The following is a 24,324-nucleotide window of genomic DNA, read 5'->3' on the forward strand; positions in this document are numbered from 1 at the left end:
ATATAGATGTATTTGGCATTTCAGACATGTGAACGTGATTTCAAATTTCGCTCTTAAATTGCATAACGATATCGTTAAATATTAGGCCAGATTCGTATGTAACGCAACGGTTCAGTAATGTTCAATTAGGTTGTATATTCGTAACTTCAAGCCATTTGAAGTAAACGCCGCGTAATTCAAATTTCAACACTATGCATAGCGTAGTATTCGAATAGGTAACGAATGAATTGAATAATTACTATGTACTTATATAAATAGTTATCATCGACACCATGTAGTTCTCCCATAGAATGACAGAGATAGATAGCGCGTTACAGGTGAGTTGAAGACCATGTTGAAGGACAGAGATAGTGCGCCACGACATACGACCATGGTGCCGAGTGTCGAGGTATCGCAGTCTCTCTCAGATTATACAAAAAGTAGGGAGAATACGAATAGTATTCATACATGCATACATATCTATACTAAATACATAAATGTACAATAAGTATAATAGTGTTCTTGACTAACTTTATTTTAGGAAACCAAAAATTATTGACCTTTTCTTGCAATTTTTGTAATTTTCTAATTTTCGACGTGTAGAATACGAAAATAGAAGTTTTAAGACGGGGAATCTACTGGTTCAAAAGTTATGACTATGTAAAACTGAGCATTCTTTGGCTATTTTACGGCCATGTTTGCACCTTACTTTAACGCCATATTGCTTCTATCCATCATTCAGTTGGTCCATACAGATGACCATTGTACTGAAATTTGTGGGAAATTGCATAGTTTATACAAGATCGCAAGTATTTACTAACATAACAGCTAGTCTCATGATTAACGAAGAGTAAGAAATGGCTCAAACCTAATTCAATCAAAGTTCAAAATCACATCACAAAATGGCCGCCATCTATGTGTATTCATGTATTCACAGCCAACGATACCACTTACAGAACGAATTAAAAATATAAATCGATATAGCAAACAAATAAGTTGTACAACACCTTGAAAATACTCAGTTTTACAATCATAAACTTCTAACAGACAAGTTTCTCGCTTTAAAACTTCGACGTTTTATTAATATAAAAATTAGAATTGTCTTTTAATCGGTATTATTTAACGAATTGAAAACAGGATAAGTAAGTATAATAAAAGAAAAAGTAAGCTACGATTTTTATGATTTGAACTATATATATATATATATATATATATATATAACTATATATAACTATATATATATATGGATATAATAATAATATATATATAGATATAATAATATATATATATATATATATATATATATATAATATATAGATATAAGATATAAGATATATATATATATATATATATATATATATATATATATCTTTCTGTATATGTATGCATTCTGTGTATATATATACTCTGTACTATATATGAACAGTATTATACATATATATATATATATATATATATACATAAAACAGCTTCATTTTAATGGCAATAAGGGGAATGAATGAAAAAACAATTCGTTAGATGCGGAAAAAGTTAACTTTATTCAGATAAAGTAAGGTACATAATTCGAATTAATGTTTAATTAAGTAAAATACACTTAAAATACAAAAAAAGCCAAAAATATAAAGAAAAAATGTATTTGATCAATTTAGTATTATGTTTCTATTTATTAATTACTGTAGAAATACTATTAAAAATAAAAAAAATTATCATTTCCTGATATATACAGTTAATTTGACGATACATCACACTTTTTAATGACTGTACGTCATTTTTAAAAAATTATATTTATATTTATATAAGAGATATGAATAAGCTAATTTACAAATGTACATAATTATATACATGTATTGTATATACATGCATTACGAAAAAATTGCATTACAAGTTGCTGTAAGTTCTCCACGGCAAATTATGCATTTTGTAAATGCCGGTGCACAGTAGTAGCAGGTTGCCACATGTCCACAAGGTAGGAATTCAATATTTGCTTCCCGTTCCGTGCAAACTTTACACAGACGAGATTCCTGAATCAGACGATTTTCTTCCTCCAGAGCAGCTAAAATAGTAATCAGTATATTTAAATATAATATATAATAAAATTTATTATATGTATACGGATTTCATACAAATTAACGAATTTATGATCAATCTATGTTTTTATTTTTATTACTTACCAAGTTCCTGAAGGAGAGCCGCTTCGTCAGTATCATTTTCACTATTGGATCTCTCAGGATTGTCATCAATAATTTGTATTGGTGCCTGAAATAAATATAATGTACATAAGTATATATTCGAATTATTAACTATACATATGGTTCAGGGTATATGTTACTGTACTTACTTCTGTAGAAGTTTCGTATAACTCCTGGCATGTTTCATCGCTAACATGTTCATGACTTTCATATTCCAAATTTTTTTGTTTTTTAATACTATAAGATCCCGAACAGCTAGCTTGATGTGCCGTCGGGTATCCTGGATGGTGTAGAAGTCGATGGTCATTGTGATTAACAGACTCTTGATATGTTATACCATAAGGACTAGGTGCATATCGACTTTTTCCACTCCTTATCCGTATTAGAGGCTTTGGGCACGTTGAGGAACCGGGTATCTTTAATGACCTCGAAGGTCTCGGTGATATTAAATGCACCGGCCTTGCTGCCGATGTTGAAGGTACTGCAGCGGCTGAATCGTCCGCCGATATTGAATTAATCGCCGATGTTGAATAATTCGACGAAGTCGAATCGGCCGGAAACATTTTATCAACCGAAGAAATGTCTTAAAACCTATTTAAAAAAATAATATAAAATTAAAATATCTACTGATTAGAACAAGCCGATATTATCGAAGTAATCTCAGCCCCGTTTGCTTTAGCGCAAAAGTTAAAAATTGTCTTTCTGTACAATCTGTACAATCAACTTTCTGTACAATCTACATAAATGCTTTCGCTACGATATTTTGACTTATAAATGGTAAAACGATTTTAGTTTACTCATTTTCGAGAAATATTATACGCGTACAATTGATGAAACAGGAATATATTACAGACAAAACTTACCGATATCGGATGTTCACGTCCCGATTCAACAGCACACCAACTCTTCAAGTGGAATCTTAACAAAGATTTAATATCTTATTCTTGTATATTTTATATTTTTAGATTTACTAAAACTGCTTTATCGCACGAACGAACAAACTCTTCGACTGTCAATCAAATACTGAATCTTGAAACTTCTATTTCTGGAGAAAGAACTACCTGTTTCCTACAGTTCTTATCCCTACCACAGTAGCACAAGTTGTCAACCAATCAAATTTCATCGATGCTCCGCCCCTGTACTGTACTGTTCTGTACTGTTCTCAAGTAAACGACGCACGCTAGGTACAGCAAGGTACAGAAATTATACCCCTTATTTACTCACATTTCGAAAATGATGCCGCTTTTGAAGGAATTCTTATTTGTTCGCTTCTTACTTGACAATATTAACGCGTTGTTTAAAATATCAGTAAAAGCTGCTACGGAGTCTAGAGAGTCAAAGAGAGCGACAAAAAATTGCAATTAATTATTAACACACATAATGAAAGAGGAAATGATAATAGATGCTTGGTATTAGGTTCTAATCGAGTTTTCGTATTGTTTGGAATTTCCATATCGTTCTGCTTCAGATTTGACATACTCGTCAACCGCTAATCGCTACATTGTTTCGGTTCAGGTGACCATCATTCTAAGGAAACACCCTATATACAAGACAATACGATTCTTGCCTGAAGGTGGGAAAAAATATTTAGTAAGAAGGTAAAATATAGTCTAAAGTCTCAGGTTACCGTTACATGGTTAATTTTACTTTATGGCACCCTATACTTTATGGCGTATACCCAGCCTCGGTTTTAATCATCGCGGATTACAATAAAATTATTTTTAGAAATAAGTGCGCAGATTTTTCAATATTTGAAACATCTCACACAGAGTTGGCACTTTTCGCGAATGTTCCTTGCAACAATATGCCATCGTTTGGCATTAAAAATGTTAATTGCGAATGCAGTAGAAGATAGTAAAAACTAAGAATAAAGATATTCGGATAAAACGTTATACACTTAGCTTGAAAAGCAGTAAAATCTTGAAAAATAGGGAAAAGTTCTCGTCTGTCAAATTAAAAAAAAAAGTATCGACGAAGTAGAACCTTTAAAATTGGCGACGCCTATGTTTTCTTACTGACCATCCTGAAATTGCTAAAGTGAGTCATCATTCGCATAACTGAATTTTCTAGCAGCTGTTTATATTCGTGTACAATGTAGCGGCGTATCCACTGTATCCGTTTACTCTCATTTCGATTGTTTTTCTAATTTTTCTTTATTTTTATCTAGCATTTTGCATTCGATGCGTCTTAGGCACCAAAGATTCTGAGCTCGAAACCTACACTGGCTTTTGTTGAGATAAATGTCATGTTGGTATGATCGCTAGTTCCTACATCCAGAGTTGGTGCTACTGCTTTGCGATTCTCTTCTGTTTTTCCCCCATCTTTTTTATCTGAGTTTTCGCTGTGTGTAAATGGCTGTACAAAGTGTGTGAAGTACACAGGATACAAAACTAATCTGTATGAATCAATTGAATATCACAACCCAAACCAATGTAATAACAGCTTTAAACAGCATCTGAAAAACGATAACATCCAAGAAAACAACTTGCGATTAAAAGAGTCGTATATCGAAAAATTCAAGGGTTTATTATAAATTAATATATAAAGATTACTCTGAACATTTTTCAATGATTTTCTATGCAATAATATAATAATTCTATGTAATAACTTTCTCTGTTTTCGTTTCCATCGTTTCGATTCTTTTTCATGTCCACAGTTCAAAAATCTCGCTTTTCATTCGATTCGCATTTATTTTCCGAACGACGATATAAATATTTTCTGCCACGTACTTAACAAGGGAAGGTTATAGGTATTCTTAAACGTTTGCAACCTTTCCCAAATTGAATTAACTAGCACGATGATGGCCCAAATATCTGAAACGTGCTTTCCGGAGCTAAATTATAACAGCGCCCCTCTTCCTCCCCCGTGGCAAAGTGGCAATACATCCCTTTTTGCAAACGACCCGCACACGAAAAAACGCTAAGACTAATGTGAGCAAAAGTCAAACTAATCCACCAGCTAGCCAAGTGACCACTTACAACAGGTTCTCAATACTGGAGACAACAGAAGACTCCATGGACACAACCGAAACGGTAAATAGACAACATACTCAAAGAATTCCTCCTCCCCCGCCAATCTTCATTGACGATGTCATCCACATTCAAACAATGATAAAGTCCATCGAGAAAGATATCAACAAAGAAGACTACAAAGTAAAAATTAATAATAATCATGTGAAAATTCTGCCGACCAACCCAGACGCCTATAGAAAACTAACTAAGTTGCTAAAAATCTTGAACGCAAATCTCCACATATACCAGCTCAAGCAAGAAAGACCTTTTCTTGTGGTGCTACGCAATATCCACCATTCAGCCAATCTAGGCGAGCTGAAGTTTGAAATTTTAAAATATGGCCACGAAGTAACTAACATTAACAACATAAGGCATAGAATCACGAAAAACCCGCTATCCTTATTCTTTATTGATATGAAACAAAAATCAAACAATAAAGAAATTTACAACCCCAATCGTCTGATGAACTCAATAGTAAAAATCGAACCACTTTTTGTAAAGAAAGAGATAGTGCAATGCAAAAGGTGCCAAAGATACGGCCACACGCAGAAATACTGCAACCATAATTTCCGGTGTGTTAAATGTGCAGGAAGTCACCCCACTGACCAATGCACTAAATCCTCAGAAACCCCCGCGAAGTGCATCCACTGTCAAGGAGAGCATCCTGCGAACTACAAACGCTCAGCCTATAAAAGCTATGTTAATTGTGATAAATAGTTCATAAAAAATCAGTGATACAAAAAGAATTTTTTATCTTTTATTAATTATATCTAATTATGTATTATTATTTCATTTCTTATATACTAAAGCTGCACTAATGTATGAATGTAAAAATATAATATGTTATGTTATAGCATATTCGTATTATTTTCTATACTAACTTAATATACTTAACAACACATATGATACATTTCTATTTTTGCTTATAAAGATACATTTACATACGAAATGGCTGTAAAATTGTTGTATTCTTGATGTGCGATAATAATTTATTAATAAGTACACTTTTTTGCTTTAGAATTATATGGAATTGAACGCTCTTTTAGCCAATCACTCAATTCACTATTCTCCAATTGATCTAACTGGTTTATTTTTGCCATTGTCTCCACAATATTGTTTTGATCCTGTTTAATGAATTATAGAACGATTATATGTAATTTTAACTTAATCATACAGAATTTAGAAACATAAATATGCGTATATTGGTAAAGATGAGCTGCCATCTTTATCAGATTTAGCTTTTGCTAGCTTCTCCTTTATCGTTAAATGTTTTCGTCTTCGATATTTTTCCTGCGGTAGCTATTATTAAATAGAGAAGATCATAAGCGAAGCATGCACAATGAAAGTATAATAAAAGAAAAAGTAAGCTCTGATTTTTATGATTTGAAGTATGTATATATATATATATATATATATATATAATAATAATAATAAATGAAATGAAACTGTATTACATATATATTTATATATATAAAACAGCTTCATTTTTAATGACAATAAGGGGAATAAAACAAAAAACAATTAGTTAGATGCGGAAAAAGTTAAATTTATTCAGATAAAATAAGATACATAATTCGAATTAATGTTTAATTAAGTAAAATACACTTAAAATACAAAAAAAGCCAAAAATATAAAGAAAAAATGTATTTGATCAATTTAGTATTATGTTTCTATTTATTAATTACTGTAGAAATAGTACTAGATATAAAATATTTTATCATTTCATGATATATACACTTAATTTAACGATACATCGTATCATACATTTTAATGACTGTACGTCATACAAAATTATACAAAATTTTACAAAATTATATTTATATTTATATGAGAGATATGGATAAGCTAATTTTTATATGTACACAATTATATATACAAATGTGCATGCATTACGTCAAAAAGATACGGCTCGTTGCTTTAATTTCTCCTTGGCAAATTATGCATTGCGAGAAAGCTTGTGAACAGTAATCGCAGGTTGCTGCATGTCCACAAGGTAGGAATGCAATCGTTGTTTCTCGTTCCGTGCAAACTTTACATAAACGAGCATTTTTCAATGCTCGATTTTTTTCCTTCGCAGCAGCTAAAATAGTAAACAGTATATTTAGATATAACACATAATAAAATTTATTATATGTATACGGATTTCATACAAATTAACGAATTTATGATCAATCTGTGTTTTTATTTTTATTACTTACCAACTTTCTGAACGAGAGTCATTTCATTAGTATCATTTCCACTATTGGATCTCTTAGGATTCCCATTCGCAATTTGTGTTGGTACCTGAAATAAATATAATGTACATAAGTATATACTCGAATTATTAATTATACATATGGTTCTGGGTATATGTTATTGTACTTACTTTTGGAGAGGTTTCATATAACTGCTGGCCTGTTACATTGTTAACATATTCGAAACCCATTATTGTTAATAAGTAACAACAGGTGGGAGACGAAATTGCATGTTGTTCCCATGGATCTTCTTCTGGTTTCCAATTTCCTATACCTAGTCCACATTGGTAACAGGTAGTGAAATCATTGATTCCGATGTAATAGAAACCAGCATCGGCCAATTCTTCTTTTGTCTGTCTCATACACGTAGGCCATGTTGTGAACGAGTTTAATCTTGATACGTAACTGGCATATTCGGAATTTTCCGGTTTTTTAATAATATTTAACCCTAAACGGCTAAGTTCATATGCCGTTGGGTTTCGTAAATACTTTAAAAAACGATGGTCATTAAAATTAAATGACTCATGATATTGTATCCCATAAGGATTAGGTACATATCTACTTCTTCTCCTTATAGGTATTTGAGGCTTTGGGGACATCGGGAAGCCGGGTATCAATGGTATCATTGTCGACGTCGAATGTCTCGGTGATATTAAATGCACCGGCCTTGCTGCCGATGTTGAAGGTACCGGTGCGGCTGAATCGTTCTCCGATATTGAATTAATCGCCGATGTTGAATAATTCGACGAAGTCGAATCGGCCGGAAACGTTTTATCAACCGAAGAAATGTCTTAAAACCTATTTAAAAAAAAAAAAAGAAATTAAAATATCTACTGATTATAACAAGCCGATATTATCGAAGTAATCTCAGACCCGTGTGCTTTAGCGCAAAAATTAAAGATTGTCTTTGAAAAATTACAGCGATTTTATTTGATAATTGAAGCGTTTGAAGAATCACGAAACTTTCTGTACAATCTACATAAATGCTTTCGCTACGATATTTTGACTTATAAATGGTAAAACGATTTTAGTTTACTCATTTTCGAGAAATATTATACGCGTACAATTGATGAAACAGGAATATATTACAGACAAAACTTACCGATATCGGATGTTCACGTCCCGATTCAACAGCACACCAACTCTTCAAGTGGAATCTTAACAAAGATTTAATATCTTATTCTTGTATATTTTATATTCTCAGATTTACTAAAACTGCGCTATCGCACGAATGAACAAACTCTTCGACTATCTATCAAATACTGAATCTTGAAACTTCTATTTCTGGAGAAAGAACTACCTGTTTCCTACAGTTCTTATCCCTACCACAGTAGCACAAGTTGTCAACCAATCAAATTTCATCGATGCTCCGCCCCTGTACTGTACTGTTCTGTACTGTTCTCAAGTAAACGACGCATGCTAGGTACAGCAAGGTACAGAAATTATACCCCTTATTTACTCACATTTCGAAAATGATGCCGCTTTTGAAGGACAATATTAACACGTTGTTTAAAATATCAGTAAAAGCTGCTACGAAGTCTAGAGAGTCAAAGAGAGCGACAAAAAATTGCAATTTATTATTAACAGACATAATGAAATAGGAAATGATAATAGATGCTTGGTATTAGGTTCTAATCGAGTTTTCGTATTGTTTGGAATATCCATATCGTTCTGCTTCAGATTTGAGATACTCGTCAACCCCTAATCGCTACATTGTTTCGGTTCAGGTGACCACTATTCTAAGGAAACACCCTATATACAAGACAATACGATTCTTGCCTGAAGGTGGGAAAAAATATTTAGTAAGAAGGTAAAATATAGTCTAAAGTCTTAGGTTACCGTTACACGTTTAATTTTACTTTATGGCACCCAATACTTTATGGCGTGTACCCAGCCTCGGTTTGAATCATCGCGGATTATAATAAAATTATTTTTAGAAATAAGTACGCAGATTTTTCAATATATGAAACATCTTGAACAGGGTTTCCGCAAGAAAATTGAACCATTTGTAACATTTTATAAATTCATTTTGAGATAAAGGTGTCTCGCGATGCGAATAGTAAGACGCTGTAGCATTATGTTATATTGTATTATACATATTATACCATGTCATATAAATATACATAGATATTTATACATACATATGTATGTATATATATATACACATACATATCCATATATATATACATATATATATATATATGTCGGAGATGAAAGAACACCGAAACCTTCCCTTTGGAACTTTGGGAAGATCCTTTAGTACTGTAATTCAGATTCCACCGTAGCCGTATTAAGAAATTGTTGTCATTTTATTAGACTGTACTTATTTGAGGTTTATGATAGTGAGCTCGGGCTCGTGGCGACAACCAGTCTCCGAACGTAGCCGCGGTCAAGGGATGAACGTTTTGTCTAACAAAGGCATGAAGTAATTTTATAGCTCTCCTTAAACGAGATACTTGGGTCGTGGCACGACGGTAAACATTTCAACTATTTCTGTCCCGTGGCTCGCCACACGCAGACTTTGTCCTTCGGGTAAGATGATTGCCAGATGTCAACGCTTCTTCACAGTATATGTTTAGCTGGCCGAGAACCCGTTACGAATATTAAATTGCAGATATATAAAGTCCTTCAAATAGACAAATAGTCCGTGTCCCAACTACGGGAAGATAAGAGAAATCTATCCTTCCAGGAACGACGCTTCCCGCTAGCAACTTTTCCCAAGGACAGCTAACATCCTTCTCTAACCACTAACATGGAAATTGACCAATTAACAGTAACGTTAATTTCCTTCACCCTTCGAACGAAGACTTTCCTCTGCGAATCCGATGATCTCGTGCCCTTAGGCACATCCATCATAGTTTTCTTCGACAGCGTCACCGTGACGGAGAGACACTCTCTTGGAGACGATCTCATCAACGATTGAATTGTCATCCTTATACGTAGTGATTGCTCCTTGCATTAACATTAAGTACAACTTAGACGCTACAGAAGAGTAGAGTTCGTCATCCCGTTGACCGCGGATTCGTTATTGAGCCTAGGATCATTGTCTTTAGCTTCTCGAGTGTCTAATTATCGCGATTACTTGTCAAATTCTATCATAGTCATATTTGCACTAGTAATTATCTTCTCTATTGCGTAATGATCACATCTAATGCCAATAGGGATTCGTTTCACGCCCTTAACCCTAACTCTAATCTTAACGCAAACCCGACATATATATATGTAAATATATAGATACATATACATATACATATATATATATATATATATATTTCCGATATACGACTCTTTTAATCGCAAGTTGTTTTCTTGAATGTTATCGTTTTTCAGATGCTGTTTAAAGCTGTTATTACATTGGTTTGGGTTTTGATATACAATTGATTCATACAGATTAGTTCTGTATCCTGTGTACTTTACACACCTTGTACAGCCATTTACACACAGCGAAAACTTAGATAAAAAAGATGGGGGAAAAACAGAAGAGAATCGCAAAGCAGTAGCACCAACTCTGGATGTAGGAACTAGCGATCATACCAACATGACATTTATCTCAACAAAACCCAGTGTAAGCAGCAGTGTATGCAGTGTAAGTATAAACAGCTGCTAGAAAATTCAGTTATGAGAATGATGACTGAGTCTAGCAATTTCAGGATGGTTAGTAAGAAAACATAGGCGTCGCCAATTTTAAAGGTTCTACTTCGTCGATACCTTGTTTTTGCATTTGACAGACGAGAACGTCTCCCTCGTTATTTTTCAAGATATTACTGCTTTTCAAGCTAAGTGTATTGCGTTTTGCTCGAATATCTTCATTCTTCGTTTTTACTATCTTCTACTGCATTCGCAATTAACATTTTTAATGCCAAACGATGGCATATTGTTGCAAGGAACATTTGCGAAAAGTGCCAAAGACGATATATGATTGCGATACATATATCCACACAAATATATATGTGTGTGTATATATATGTAAGATCGTAATCTGGGGATAATTCAGGGATCGATTCTGTAGTCTGAAAATCGAGTTTTTATTATGAAGTAAATAATAAAATACAAAAATAAACAACAATTAATATTCGACTATAACAATAAATAACAATAATTATATAAACGGGAAATAACGAGTCTTTAGTACAATGTTTACCTGAAAATCGAGAATCGATTTTCAACGTCCTGAGCTACCGATCTTTCTTCTTCAGTCTTTAAAATCTTAAATAACTATTCCGTAACCTTGTCTGTCTCTAATGTAACTCTCTGTCAGTCCGTTCGGGAAAAACGTGCTTTTTAAAATGATCGTCCGTAAAACAAAAGAAGATCGGTCTGTCCGTGAAACACAACCTGTCGTGCTACCCGTAAAACAAAAAGAATCCCTATCCTACATGTCCTCTAGGGAATTTACGTATATATATATACGTATATGTATGTGAATATATACATATGTATGTATAAATACCTATGTATATTTATATGACATGGTACAATATGTATAATACAATATAACATAATGCTACAGCGTCTTACTATTCGCATCGCGAGAGACCTTTATCTCAAAATGAATTTATAAAATGTTACAAATGGTTCAATTTTCCTGCGGAAACCCTGTTCAAGATGTTTCATATATTGAAAAATCTGCGTACTTATTTCTAAAAATAATTTTATTATGATCCGCGATGATTCAAACCGAGGCTGGGTACACGCCATAAAGTATTGGGTGCCATAAAGTAAAATTAAACGTGTAACGGTAACCTGAGACTTTAGACTATATTTTACCTTCTTACTAAATATTTTTTCCCACCTTCAGGCAAGAATCGTATTGTCTTGTATATAGGGTGTTTCCTTAGAATGGTGGTCACCTGAACCGAAACAATGTAGCGATTAGCGGTTGACGAGTATGTCAAATCTGAAGCAGAACGATATGGAAATTCCAAACAATACGAAAACTCGATTAGAACCTAATACCAAGCATTTATTATCATTTCCTCTTTCATTATGTATGTTAATAATAAATTGCAATTTTTTGTCGCTCTCTTTGACTCTCTAGACTCCGTAGCAGCTTTTACTGATATTTTAAACAACGTGTTAATATTGTCCTTCAAAAGCGGCATCATTTTCGAAATGTGAGTAAATAAGGGGTATAATTTCTGTACCATGCTGTACCTAGCGTGCGTCGTTTACTTGAGAACAGTACAGTGCAGTACAGTACAGGGTCGTAGCATCGATGAAATTTGATTGGTTGATAACTTGTACTGTGAGTGGGGATAAGATCTGTAGGAAACAGGTAGTTCCTTCTCCGTACATAGTAGTTTCAAGGTTCAGTATCTGATTGATGGTCGAAGAGATTGTTCGTTTGTGCGACAACGCAGTTTTAGTAAATCTAAAAATATAAAATATACAAGAATAAGATATTAAATCTTTGTTAAGATTCCACTTGAAGAGTTGGTTTGCTGTTGAATCGGGACGTGAACATCTGATATCGGTAAGTTTTGTCTGTAATATATTCCTGTTTCATCAATTGTACGCGTATAATATTTCTCGAAAATGAGTAAACTAAAATCGTTTTACCATTTATAAGTCAAAATATCGTAGCGAAAGCATTTATGTAGATTGTACAGAAAGTTTCGTGATCCTTCAAACGCTTCAATTATCAAATAAAATCGCTGTAATTTTTCAAAGACAATTTTTAATTTTTGCGCTAAAGCAAACGGGGCTGAGATTACTTCGATAATATCGGCTTGTTCTAATCAGTAGATATTTTAATTTTATATTATTTTTTTAAATAGGTTTTAAGACGTTTCTTCGGTTGACACAATGTCGTCGGCTCATTCAATTTCGTCGGATGATGCAACATCATCGATTAATTCAATATCGGCGGACGATTCAGCCGCAGCAGTACCTTCAACATCGGCAGCAAGGCCGGTGCATTTAATATCACCGAGACTTTCAACGTCGTCAATGATACCATTGATAGCCGCCGCCCCGACGTCATCAATGCTACCAATGTTCTCCGACCACTCGTCGTCGCCAATGCTACCAATGTTCCCCGACCACTCGTCGTCGCCAATGCTACCAATGATCCCCGAACCCTGGATGTCGCCAATGCAACCAATAATTCCCGAACCCTGGGTGTCGCCAATGCAACCAATAATTCTCGAACCCTGGATGTCGCCAATGCCACAATTACGGATAACACGAAGAAACAGAAATATATCCTGTCCTTATGGTTTAAAATATCAAAAGTCATTTGATTTTAATGACCATAGATTTTTAAGACATTCACGAACCCCTTCGCCATATGAATTTAGCCGTTTGGGACTAAGAGGAGTTAATAAACCAGAAAAATTGGAATATGCCAGTTACAAATCCAGATTAAACACATTCGCAACATGGCCTACAAATCTAAGGCAGACAAGTGAAGAATTAGCCGATGCTGGTTTCTATTACATGGGAATAATGGATTTCACTGTCTGTTACCATTGTGGACTAGGTATAGGAAATTGGAAACCAGAAGAAGATCCATGGGAACAACATGCAATTTCGTCTCCCAGATGTTATTACTTATTAACAGTACGGGGTTTCAAATATGCTAATAATGTAACAGGCCAGGAGTTATATGAAACTTCTACAGAAGTAAGTACAGTAACATATACCCTGAACCATATATATAGATAACAATTCGAATATATGCTTATGTACATTATATTTATTTCAGGCACCAACACAAATTGCGAATGGGAATCCTGAGAGATCCAATAGTGAAAATGATACTAATGAAATGACTCTCGTTCAGAAAATTGGTAAGTAATAAAAATAAAAACACAGATTGATCATAAGTTCGTTAATTTGTATGAAATCCGTATACATATAATAAATTTTATTATGTGTTATATCTAAATATACTGTTCACTATTTCAGCTGCTGCGAAGGAAAAAAATCGAACATTGAAAAATGCTCGTTTGTGTAAAGTTTGCACGGAACGAAAAGCAACAGTTGTATTCCTACCTTGTGGACATGTAGCAACCTGCGACTATTGTTCACCGGCACTTACAAAATGCATAATTTGCCGAGGAGAACTTAAGGCGACAAGTAGTGCAATTTTTTTGTAATGCATGCACATGTATATAATTATGTACATTTGTAAATTAGCTTATTCATATCTCTTATATAAATATAAATATAATTTTTTAAAAATGACGTACAGTCATTAAAATGTGTGATGTATCGTTAAATTAAATGTATATATCAGGAAATGATAATTTTTTTTATTTTTAATAGTATTTCTACAGTAATTAATAAATAGAAACATAATACTAAATTGATCAAATACATTTTTTCTTTATATTTTTGGCTTTTTTTGTATTTTAAGTGTATTTTACTTAATCAAACATTAATTCGAATTATGTACCTTATTTTATCTGAATAAAGTTAACTTTTTCCGCATCTAACGAATTGTTTTTTATTTTATTCCCCTTATTGTCATTAAAATGAAGCTGTTTTATATATATAAATATATATGTAATACAGTTTCATTTCATTTATTATATATATATATATATATATGCAATATGTTGCATTATATTGTATTATACATATTATACCATATCATATATATATATATATATATATATATACACACATATATATACACACGCGCACACACACGTATACGTATAAACATATACACACGTATACACATATGCGTATATATATATATACATATATATATATTTATGTATGTATATATGCATCGCAATCGTATATGGCACTTTTCGCAAATATTTCTTGCAACAATATGCCATCGTTTGGCATTAAAAATGTTAATTGCGAATGCAGTAGAAGATAGTAAAAACGAAGAATAAAGATATTCGGACAAAGCGCAATACACTTAGCTTGAAAAGTAGTAAAATCTTGAGTAAAAAAAGTATCGATGAAGTAGAACCTTTAAAACTGGCGACGCCTATGTTTTCTTACTAACCATCCTGAAATTGCTAAAGTGAGTCATCATTCGCATAACTGAATTTTCTAGCAGCTGTCTATATTCGTGTACAATGTAGCGGCGTATCCACTGTATCCGTTTACTCTCATTTCGATTGTTTTTCTAATTTTTCTTTATTTTTATTAAGCATTTTGCATTCGATGCTTCTTTGGCCAAAGATTCTGAGCTCGAAACCTACACTGGCTTTTGTTGAGATAAATGTCATGTTGGTATGATCGCTAGTTCCTACATCCAGTGTTAGAACAACTGCTTTGCGATTCTCTTCTGTTTTTCCCCATCCGTCACGTCTTTTTTATCTGAGTTTTCGCTGTGTGTAAATGGCTGTACAAGGTGTTGAAGTACACAGGATACACAGGTGTGAAGTACACAGTACAATGAAGTACACAGGATACAACAGGATAATCTGTATGAATCAATTGAATTTCAAAACCCAAACCAATGTAATAACAGCTTTAAACAGCATCTGAAAAACGATAAGGTCCAAGAAAACAACTTGCGATTAAAAGAGTCGTATATCGAAAAATTCAAGGGTTTATTATAAATTAATATATAAAGATTACTCTGAACATTTTTCAATGATTTTCTATGCAATAATATAATAATTCTATGTAATAACTTTCTCTGTTTTCGTTTTCATTATTTCGATTCTTTTTTATTTCCACAGTTCAATAATCTCGCTGTTCATTTGATTCGCATTTATTTTGCGAAAGACGATATAAATATTTTCTCCCACGTACTTAACAAAGGAAGGTTATAGGTATTCTTAAACGTTTGCAACCTTTTTCAAATTTTTCAACAGCTTTCCTAGGAAACATATTATGTAATATTTAATTAATTTTAACAGATATGCACTTAATTTAAAGAAATGGTGAAAAATTATGAGATTTAGTCTAAGTGCATCCTTTACTGGCTTTACTGAACTACGCAATTATCGTGTACACCAATAAATGGCATCAAATGCACATGTTATACATTATTTGACATACTCTATTGTGAATTATCCTTCGAAGGCTTTGCTATATTGTTTTATCAAAAGAATTTAGAGTGACTTGTGTGCAACTATCTACCCTATTCTATAAATTATTTCAAGAAATGTAAGCATAACAGCTGATTCTTCCATATTTATGTAAAAAATATTAGATGAGTTTTCCAATAACCGATACTCTGCTGTGATGCCATCATTTTGTTTAACAAAATTTGAGCTGATTAATGTTTTTATAAATTAAAAAAATATAAAGTTATTCCTTACAAAATGTTTATTTTAGCATGTACTATCGCAGCACGATATTGTATATTAATATAACCTTTTTTCCCCAGACCATGAACCATACAGGTCTTCGTTAAGGCCTTAACAGAGAAAACTATTACTCTTGAAGACGAAGCTTCTGACACGATAGAGAATGTTAAAGCAAGGAACTTTTAAAACCCTGTGCATTAAGTTTAGAGACAAATCATTGAGAAAGTGTTCAGAGTAGTTTACTTCCAATCACCTTGACTTGAAATCTGAACAAACTGCTACCTACTTCTTCAAATTTATATTTTACACAAAATGAACATAATGAGGAAATTAATTTTGAATATCAAAGATGAAACAAAGGAGAAACAATGGTTTGTAAATGAAGATGAAGATGAAGCAATGCTAACTTGTTCAAAAAGTAGAAAGAATGTAAGCGAACTACCTATGCAGAGGTATCTTAGTTATTGCTCTATATTATATACAAAGTAAATATGATATTTTAATTTAGCTATATTGTTTGCAAAGTGTTACAGTCCATTCAGCCACAAGATTTAAATATTCAACACAAAGAAGATGTTGATGCTATTCTTGAATATGTGCCTCAATTTAGTCTATTGCGCCAACAAAATGTTCTTCCAAATATGAAGGATGAAAATGTATTTAGGGAAAATACACCATCACCACCACGTTACAGGACACCTCCAAGAGGAATGATTTTAAATTCAGAAGAAGCAAAAGTGTTTATTTTACTAAAACATTACGGATTAGGTCAATACCTAAATTCCTCGTTCAAGAAGTAAATATGTTGTTACATGTATAAAATATTATATTTATTATAAATTAATATTGTAAACTTATTTCAGGTTGACATTGATTTGTTTATGACTTTAACTAATGAAATGAACTAATGAACTAATTGAGATTGGTATAAAAAATGAAGCTGACAGAAAAGCTATGTAAATTGTGATAAATAGTTCATAAAAAATCGGTGGTACAAAAAGAATTTTTTATCTTTTATTAATTATATCTAACTATGTATTATTATTTTATTTGTTATATACTAAAGCTGCTCTAATGTATGAATGTAAAAATATAATATGTTATGTTATAGCATATTGGTATTATTTTTTATACTAACTTAGTACACTTAAGAACACATATGATACATTTACATACGAAATGGCTGTAAAATTGTGGTATTCTTGATGTGCGATAATGCTTTATTAATAAGTACATTTTTTTTTGCTTTAGAATTATGTGGAATTGAACGCTCTTTTAGCCAATCACTCAATTCGCTATTCTCCAATTGATCTAACTGACTTAGTTTTGCCATTGTCTCCACAATATTGTTTTGATCCTGTTTAATGAATTATAGAACAATTATATGTAATTTTCACTTAATCATACAGAATTTAGAAACATAAATATGTGTATACTAGTAAAGATAAGCTGCCATCTTTATCAGATTTAGCTTTTGATAGTTTCTCCTTTAGCGTTAAATGTTTTTGTCTTTGATCTTCTTCCTGCGATTGCTATTTTTAAATAGAGAGGATTATATGCGAGGCATAAATAATGAAAGATAAAGCAAGATATCTTACAAAGAAAATGTAGAAAAAGATACCTCTTTTGTCTTAGCATAAGAATTCATGTTTTGAATTTTAAAGTATGTAGAAATTGTTCTTTCCTTTGATACAGTAAAATTTGGGTTTCTTGAGGTATCAACTGTGATAAAATTATTTTCTACATTTTGTATAGATGAATTTTGCATAGTATTTAAACATTGAATACCTATAAAGTTTATTTTATAATTCAAGTAATTACAATTTTTAGGTATATTTGTACAGGTATATTATTATTTTAGTACCACTTTTATTTTCTTTCACATCGTTGTCGTTTAATTTTGCTCTCATATATTCATGAAATTGTACGTTATGAATTTGATGAATTTTAGTTAATTGTGTTGTTAATAATGTAGCAGTATCTACATGTTTTGTCAATCCATCTATATATTTATCAGAAAATTCTAATTGTGAGATAATATTACCCTTTTCCTTAAGATATGTACTTAATCGTTTGTCCTTTGGCAATGCAGTATTTGATCTTATATTTAAAGATTTCTGTATATAATGAAGAATAGATTTTAGTTACGACTATTGAATAGAAATTATTAAATATTCTGTGTAACTCACTGTATCAAATGGATTATCTTTGGATATCTGTAGCCGTTTACCACAAACTTCAGGTAATTTCATAAACATATCAGATAAAAAATGTATAATTGTAGATTCTTTTTCTCTATTTGGAATAATTTCTAATGGACTACTTGCTACACACATATGAGGATATGTAAAAACCTTAGATTTGGAAATCAAAAATTTAATTTCATAAAATAAAATTCCATCTCTATTTTTTGGTAAATAATATCCATACTAAAATGTTTTACACACACATACATACATACATATCTATATATATATATATATATATATATATACAAAAATATATTTGAAAGTAAATTGCAAGATGAATAAACATAGGTATTGTCATTTATACCATATTTTTCCAGTGTCTACGTAATTGGTCATAATCTTTAAAGGCACATTTTGCTGGAAGTTCTTTAGATACAGATAATAGTTTGCCTTTTTTTGTACTATAGAAATTAAAAAATTTTATTTTAAACCAAATATACATATATATTCCATATATATTCCACTAAATGAAATAAATTATTGTTACCTTGGTAATACATGTACAAATGGAAGATTATAACGAGATAAATCAACGTATCCTTTAGGGTCTGCTAAAAAATGTGATATAATAGATGGTGAAAGATAGTCTTCAAGTTTTATATATGGAATTTTAAGTATTTCTGCATGAAGTTGCAAACACATTTTCCTTTCTAAAAACTTTTTAATGTTAATATGTTTCACATTTTTTTAAATATTAGTTATACTAAGAACAAAATTAGATTTTCTATTACCCTCTATAAGTATATCTAATTTTAATGCTCTAGTTCCTTCTATAAAGTTATAAAAATTTTTTCCTTGAACAAAATAATCATCAACTTTATTCCACAAAGGAGCTATCTTAGTTTGTATCGTATACCTAAGACAACTTTTATAGACTTCTGCAGTAACTGATCTTAATCCTTGATACTGACAGGAATAAAAAACCAGTTTATTATTGAAATAATATATTTAGAGTCAATAAAGATTCGTGTCTTGAGCATACCACTAGTTTAAAATTTCTCAAAATTTGTTCCAATCTACCAGTTTCAGAAAATTGTTTATGAGTTATAACAAATATATATCTTTCTGTACCCATTACTGGTGAAGCAATAACGTCAGATATTAAATGAATGAGTAATCTAAAATTTTATTGTTAGTAAAATATAAAGATCATTATTAAGATAATATTATGGAATACAAAATTTTTGATTCGCAGAATTTGCCCTTGACTTACCGGCATTTCATTGTTTGCCAATGAAAATTTGATTTTGCCGATGAATCATGAATTTCAACAAAATCAATTTCGCAAATTGCACAACATAGGTTACTCATTTCCGGAAATAAAGCGTACAGAACCGATTGTTCTTTTTTTTTATTCATAAGACTACAAGCATCCATTATATATAATTGCTTGCTATTCTTAATTATTTTATGTTCTCATGGATCCAATTTATACTAACAATTTTTCAAAAACGCATTTGACAATGAATAGCCAACATTTATGTTGTCAATGTCAAAAGTTATAGTAGTACTTAAAATATGATTTTTATGAGGAAGCTTTATTCTCAATTATCTTAAAATTAAACTTGTATGTGAGACATCTAAACTTTTTATATTTAAAACAGATTTAAAATCTTGTTAAGTAAAAAGACGACTCTCTTTCTATTACCAATATATTATCTTATTTGGCGGTTACTAAGGAGTTTGTATTATATATATTGGTACGTATCGCTGAACCGCTTTGTTCAATAAAGTGCGCGAAAAATTCAAGATAACTACATATTAAGATGTAAGCATAGCTTTTTTTATAGAGGCTTGCTTGGAATTCTCCCTTAAAAAACAAAAAATATTTTTTAATAACCTCGCATGGCTTTTAATTTATTGTGATCATTGACGACTAAACTTCCAAGTTTTCCAATAGCGTATTTCCTGTATTTTGAATTCTTATTCACTCCTTGCTATAGTACTCGCATCGAATTTTTGACCAATATATAGATGTATTTGGCATTTCAGACATGTGAACGTGATTTCAAATTTCGCTCTTAAATTGCATAACGATATCGTTAAATATTAGGCCAGATTCGTATGTAACGCAACGGTTCAGTAATGTTCAATTAGGTTGTATATTCGTAACTTCAAGCCATTTGAAGTAAACGCCGCGTAATTCAAATTTCAACACTATGCATAGCGTAGTATTCGAATAGGTAACGAATGAATTGAATAATTACTATGTACTTATATAAATAGTTATCATCGACACCATGTAGTTCTCCCATAGAATGACAGAGATAGATAGCGCGTTACAGGTGAGTTGAAGACCATGTTGAAGGACAGAGATAGTGCGCCACGACATACGACCATGGTGCCGAGTGTCGAGGTATCGCAGTCTCTCTCAGATTATACAAAAAGTAGGGAGAATACGAATAGTATTCATACATGCATACATATCTATACTAAATACATAAATGTACAATAAGTATAATAGTGTTCTTGACTAACTTTATTTTAGGAAACCAAAAATTATTGACCTTTTCTTGCAATTTTTGTAATTTTCTAATTTTCGACGTGTAGAATACGAAAATAGAAGTTTTAAGACGGGGAATCTACTGGTTCAAAAGTTATGACTATGTAAAACTGAGCATTCTTTGGCTATTTTACGGCCATGTTTGCACCTTACTTTAACGCCATATTGCTTCTATCCATCATTCAGTTGGTCCATACAGATGACCATTGTACTGAAATTTGTGGGAAATTGCATAGTTTATACAAGATCGCAAGTATTTACTAACATAACAGCTAGTCTCATGATTAACGAAGAGTAAGAAATGGCTCAAACCTAATTCAATCAAAGTTCAAAATCACATCACAAAATGGCCGCCATCTATGTGTATTCATGTATTCACAGCCAACGATACCACTTACAGAACGAATTAAAAATATAAATCGATATAGCAAACAAATAAGTTGTACAACACCTTGAAAATACTCAGTTTTACAATCATAAACTTCTAACAGACAAGTTTCTCGCTTTAAAACTTCGACGTTTTATTAATATAAAAATTAGAATTGTCTTTTAATCGGTATTATTTAACGAATTGAAAACAGGATAAGTAAGTATAATAAAAGAAAAAGTAAGCTACGATTTTTATGATTTGAACTATATATATATATATATATATATATATATAACTATATATAACTATATATATATATGGATATAATAATAATATATATATAGATATAATAATATATATATATATATATATATATATATATAATATATAGATATAAGATATAAGATATATATATATATATATATATATATATATATATATATCTTTCTGTATATGTATGCATTCTGTGTATATATATACTCTGTACTATATATGAACAGTATTATACATATATATATATATATATATATATACATAAAACAGCCTCATTTTAATGGCAATAAGGGGAATGAATGAAAAAACAATTCGTTAGATGCGGAAAAAGTTAACTTTATTCAGATAAAATAAGGTACATAATTCGAATTAATGTTTAATTAAGTAAAATACACTTAAAATACAAAAAAAGCCAAAAATATAAAGAAAAAATGTATTTGATCAATTTAGTATTATGTTTCTATTTATTAATTACTGTAGAAATACTATTAAAAATAAAAAAAATTATCATTTCCTGATATATACAGTTAATTTGACGATACATCACACTTTTTAATGACTGTACGTCATTTTTAAAAAATTATATTTATATTTATATAAGAGATATGAATAAGCTAATTTACAAATGTACATAATTATATACATGTATTGTATATACATGCATTACGAAAAAATTGCATTACAAGTTGCTGTAAGTTCTCCACGGCAAATTATGCATTTTGTAAATGCCGGTGCACAGTAGTAGCAGGTTGCCACATGTCCACAAGGTAGGAATTCAATATTTGCTTCCCGTTCCGTGCAAACTTTACACAGACGAGATTCCTGAATCAGACGATTTTCTTCCTCCAGAGCAGCTAAAATAGTAATCAGTATATTTAAATATAATATATAATAAAATTTATTATATGTATACGGATTTCATACAAATTAACGAATTTATGATCAATCTATGTTTTTATTTTTATTACTTACCAAGTTCCTGAAGGAGAGCCGCTTCGTCAGTATCATTTTCACTATTGGATCTCTCAGGATTGTCATCAATAATTTGTATTGGTGCCTGAAATAAATATAATGTACATAAGTATATATTCGAATTATTAACTATACATATGGTTCAGGGTATATGTTACTGTACTTACTTCTGTAGAAGTTTCGTATAACTCCTGGCATGTTTCATCGCTAACATGTTCATGACTTTCATATTCCAAATTTTTTTGTTTTTTAATACTATAAGATCCCGAACAGCTAGCTTGATGTGCCGTCGGGTATCCTGGATGGTGTAGAAGTCGATGGTCATTGTGATTAACAGACTCTTGATATGTTATACCATAAGGACTAGGTGCATATCGACTTTTTCCACTCCTTATCCGTATTAGAGGCTTTGGGCACGTTGAGGAACCGGGTATCTTTAATGACCTCGAAGGTCTCGGTGATATTAAATGCACCGGCCTTGCTGCCGATGTTGAAGGTACTGCAGCGGCTGAATCGTCCGCCGATATTGAATTAATCGCCGATGTTGAATAATTCGACGAAGTCGAATCGGCCGGAAACATTTTATCAACCGAAGAAATGTCTTAAAACCTATTTAAAAAAATAATATAAAATTAAAATATCTACTGATTAGAACAAGCCGATATTATCGAAGTAATCTCAGCCCCGTTTGCTTTAGCGCAAAAGTTAAAAATTGTCTTTCTGTACAATCTGTACAATCAACTTTCTGTACAATCTACATAAATGCTTTCGCTACGATATTTTGACTTATAAATGGTAAAACGATTTTAGTTTACTCATTTTCGAGAAATATTATACGCGTACAATTGATGAAACAGGAATATATTACAGACAAAACTTACCGATATCGGATGTTCACGTCCCGCTTCAACAGCACACCAACTCTTCAAGTGGAATCTTAACAAAGATTTAATATCTTATTCTTGTATATTTTATATTTTTAGATTTACTAAAACTGCTTTATCGCACGAACGAACAAACTCTTCGACTGTCAATCAAATACTGAATCTTGAAACTTCTATTTCTGGAGAAAGAACTACCTGTTTCCTACAGTTCTTATCCCTACCACAGTAGCACAAGTTGTCAACCAATCAAATTTCATCGATGCTCCGCCCCTGTACTGTACTGTTCTGTACTGTTCTCAAGTAAACGACGCACGCTAGGTACAGCAAGGTACAGAAATTATACCCCTTATTTACTCACATTTCGAAAATGATGCCGCTTTTGAAGGAATTCTTATTTGTTCGCTTCTTACTTGACAATATTAACGCGTTGTTT

At 31.6% G+C, this 24,324-nt stretch overlaps 2 protein-coding genes across 2 annotated transcripts; one reads left to right on the plus strand and one right to left on the minus strand.

The window, feature by feature from the left end:
* The first annotated feature begins 12,742 nt into the window (after positions 1-12,742).
* On the plus strand, positions 12,743-14,950 carry LOC125386808. Its single transcript, XM_048414015.1, has 4 exons — positions 12,743-12,886; positions 13,191-14,037; positions 14,120-14,204; positions 14,323-14,950. Exons 2-4 carry the CDS (start codon positions 13,219-13,221, stop codon positions 14,511-14,513), a joined length of 1,095 nt encoding a protein of 364 aa, XP_048269972.1. The 5' UTR covers positions 12,743-12,886; positions 13,191-13,218; the 3' UTR covers positions 14,514-14,950.
* Positions 14,951-15,684: 734 nt separating this feature from the next.
* LOC125387150 lies at positions 15,685-20,390 on the minus strand. Its single transcript, XM_048414296.1, has 9 exons — positions 20,103-20,390; positions 19,872-20,007; positions 19,621-19,795; positions 19,377-19,539; positions 18,830-19,290; positions 18,505-18,757; positions 18,262-18,428; positions 18,077-18,172; positions 15,685-17,997 (listed from the first exon to the last, which is right to left on the minus strand). The coding sequence occupies exons 5-9, from the start codon at positions 18,974-18,976 to the stop codon at positions 17,809-17,811; spliced, it is 852 nt and encodes a 283-aa protein (XP_048270253.1). The 5' UTR covers positions 18,977-19,290; positions 19,377-19,539; positions 19,621-19,795; positions 19,872-20,007; positions 20,103-20,390; the 3' UTR covers positions 15,685-17,808.
* Between the last annotated feature and the right edge of the window lie 3,934 nt (positions 20,391-24,324).

The sequence above is a fragment of the Bombus terrestris genome, chromosome 1 (assembly GCF_910591885.1).
Source record: "Bombus terrestris chromosome 1, iyBomTerr1.2, whole genome shotgun sequence".
Classification (NCBI taxonomy): domain Eukaryota; kingdom Metazoa; phylum Arthropoda; class Insecta; order Hymenoptera; family Apidae; genus Bombus; species Bombus terrestris.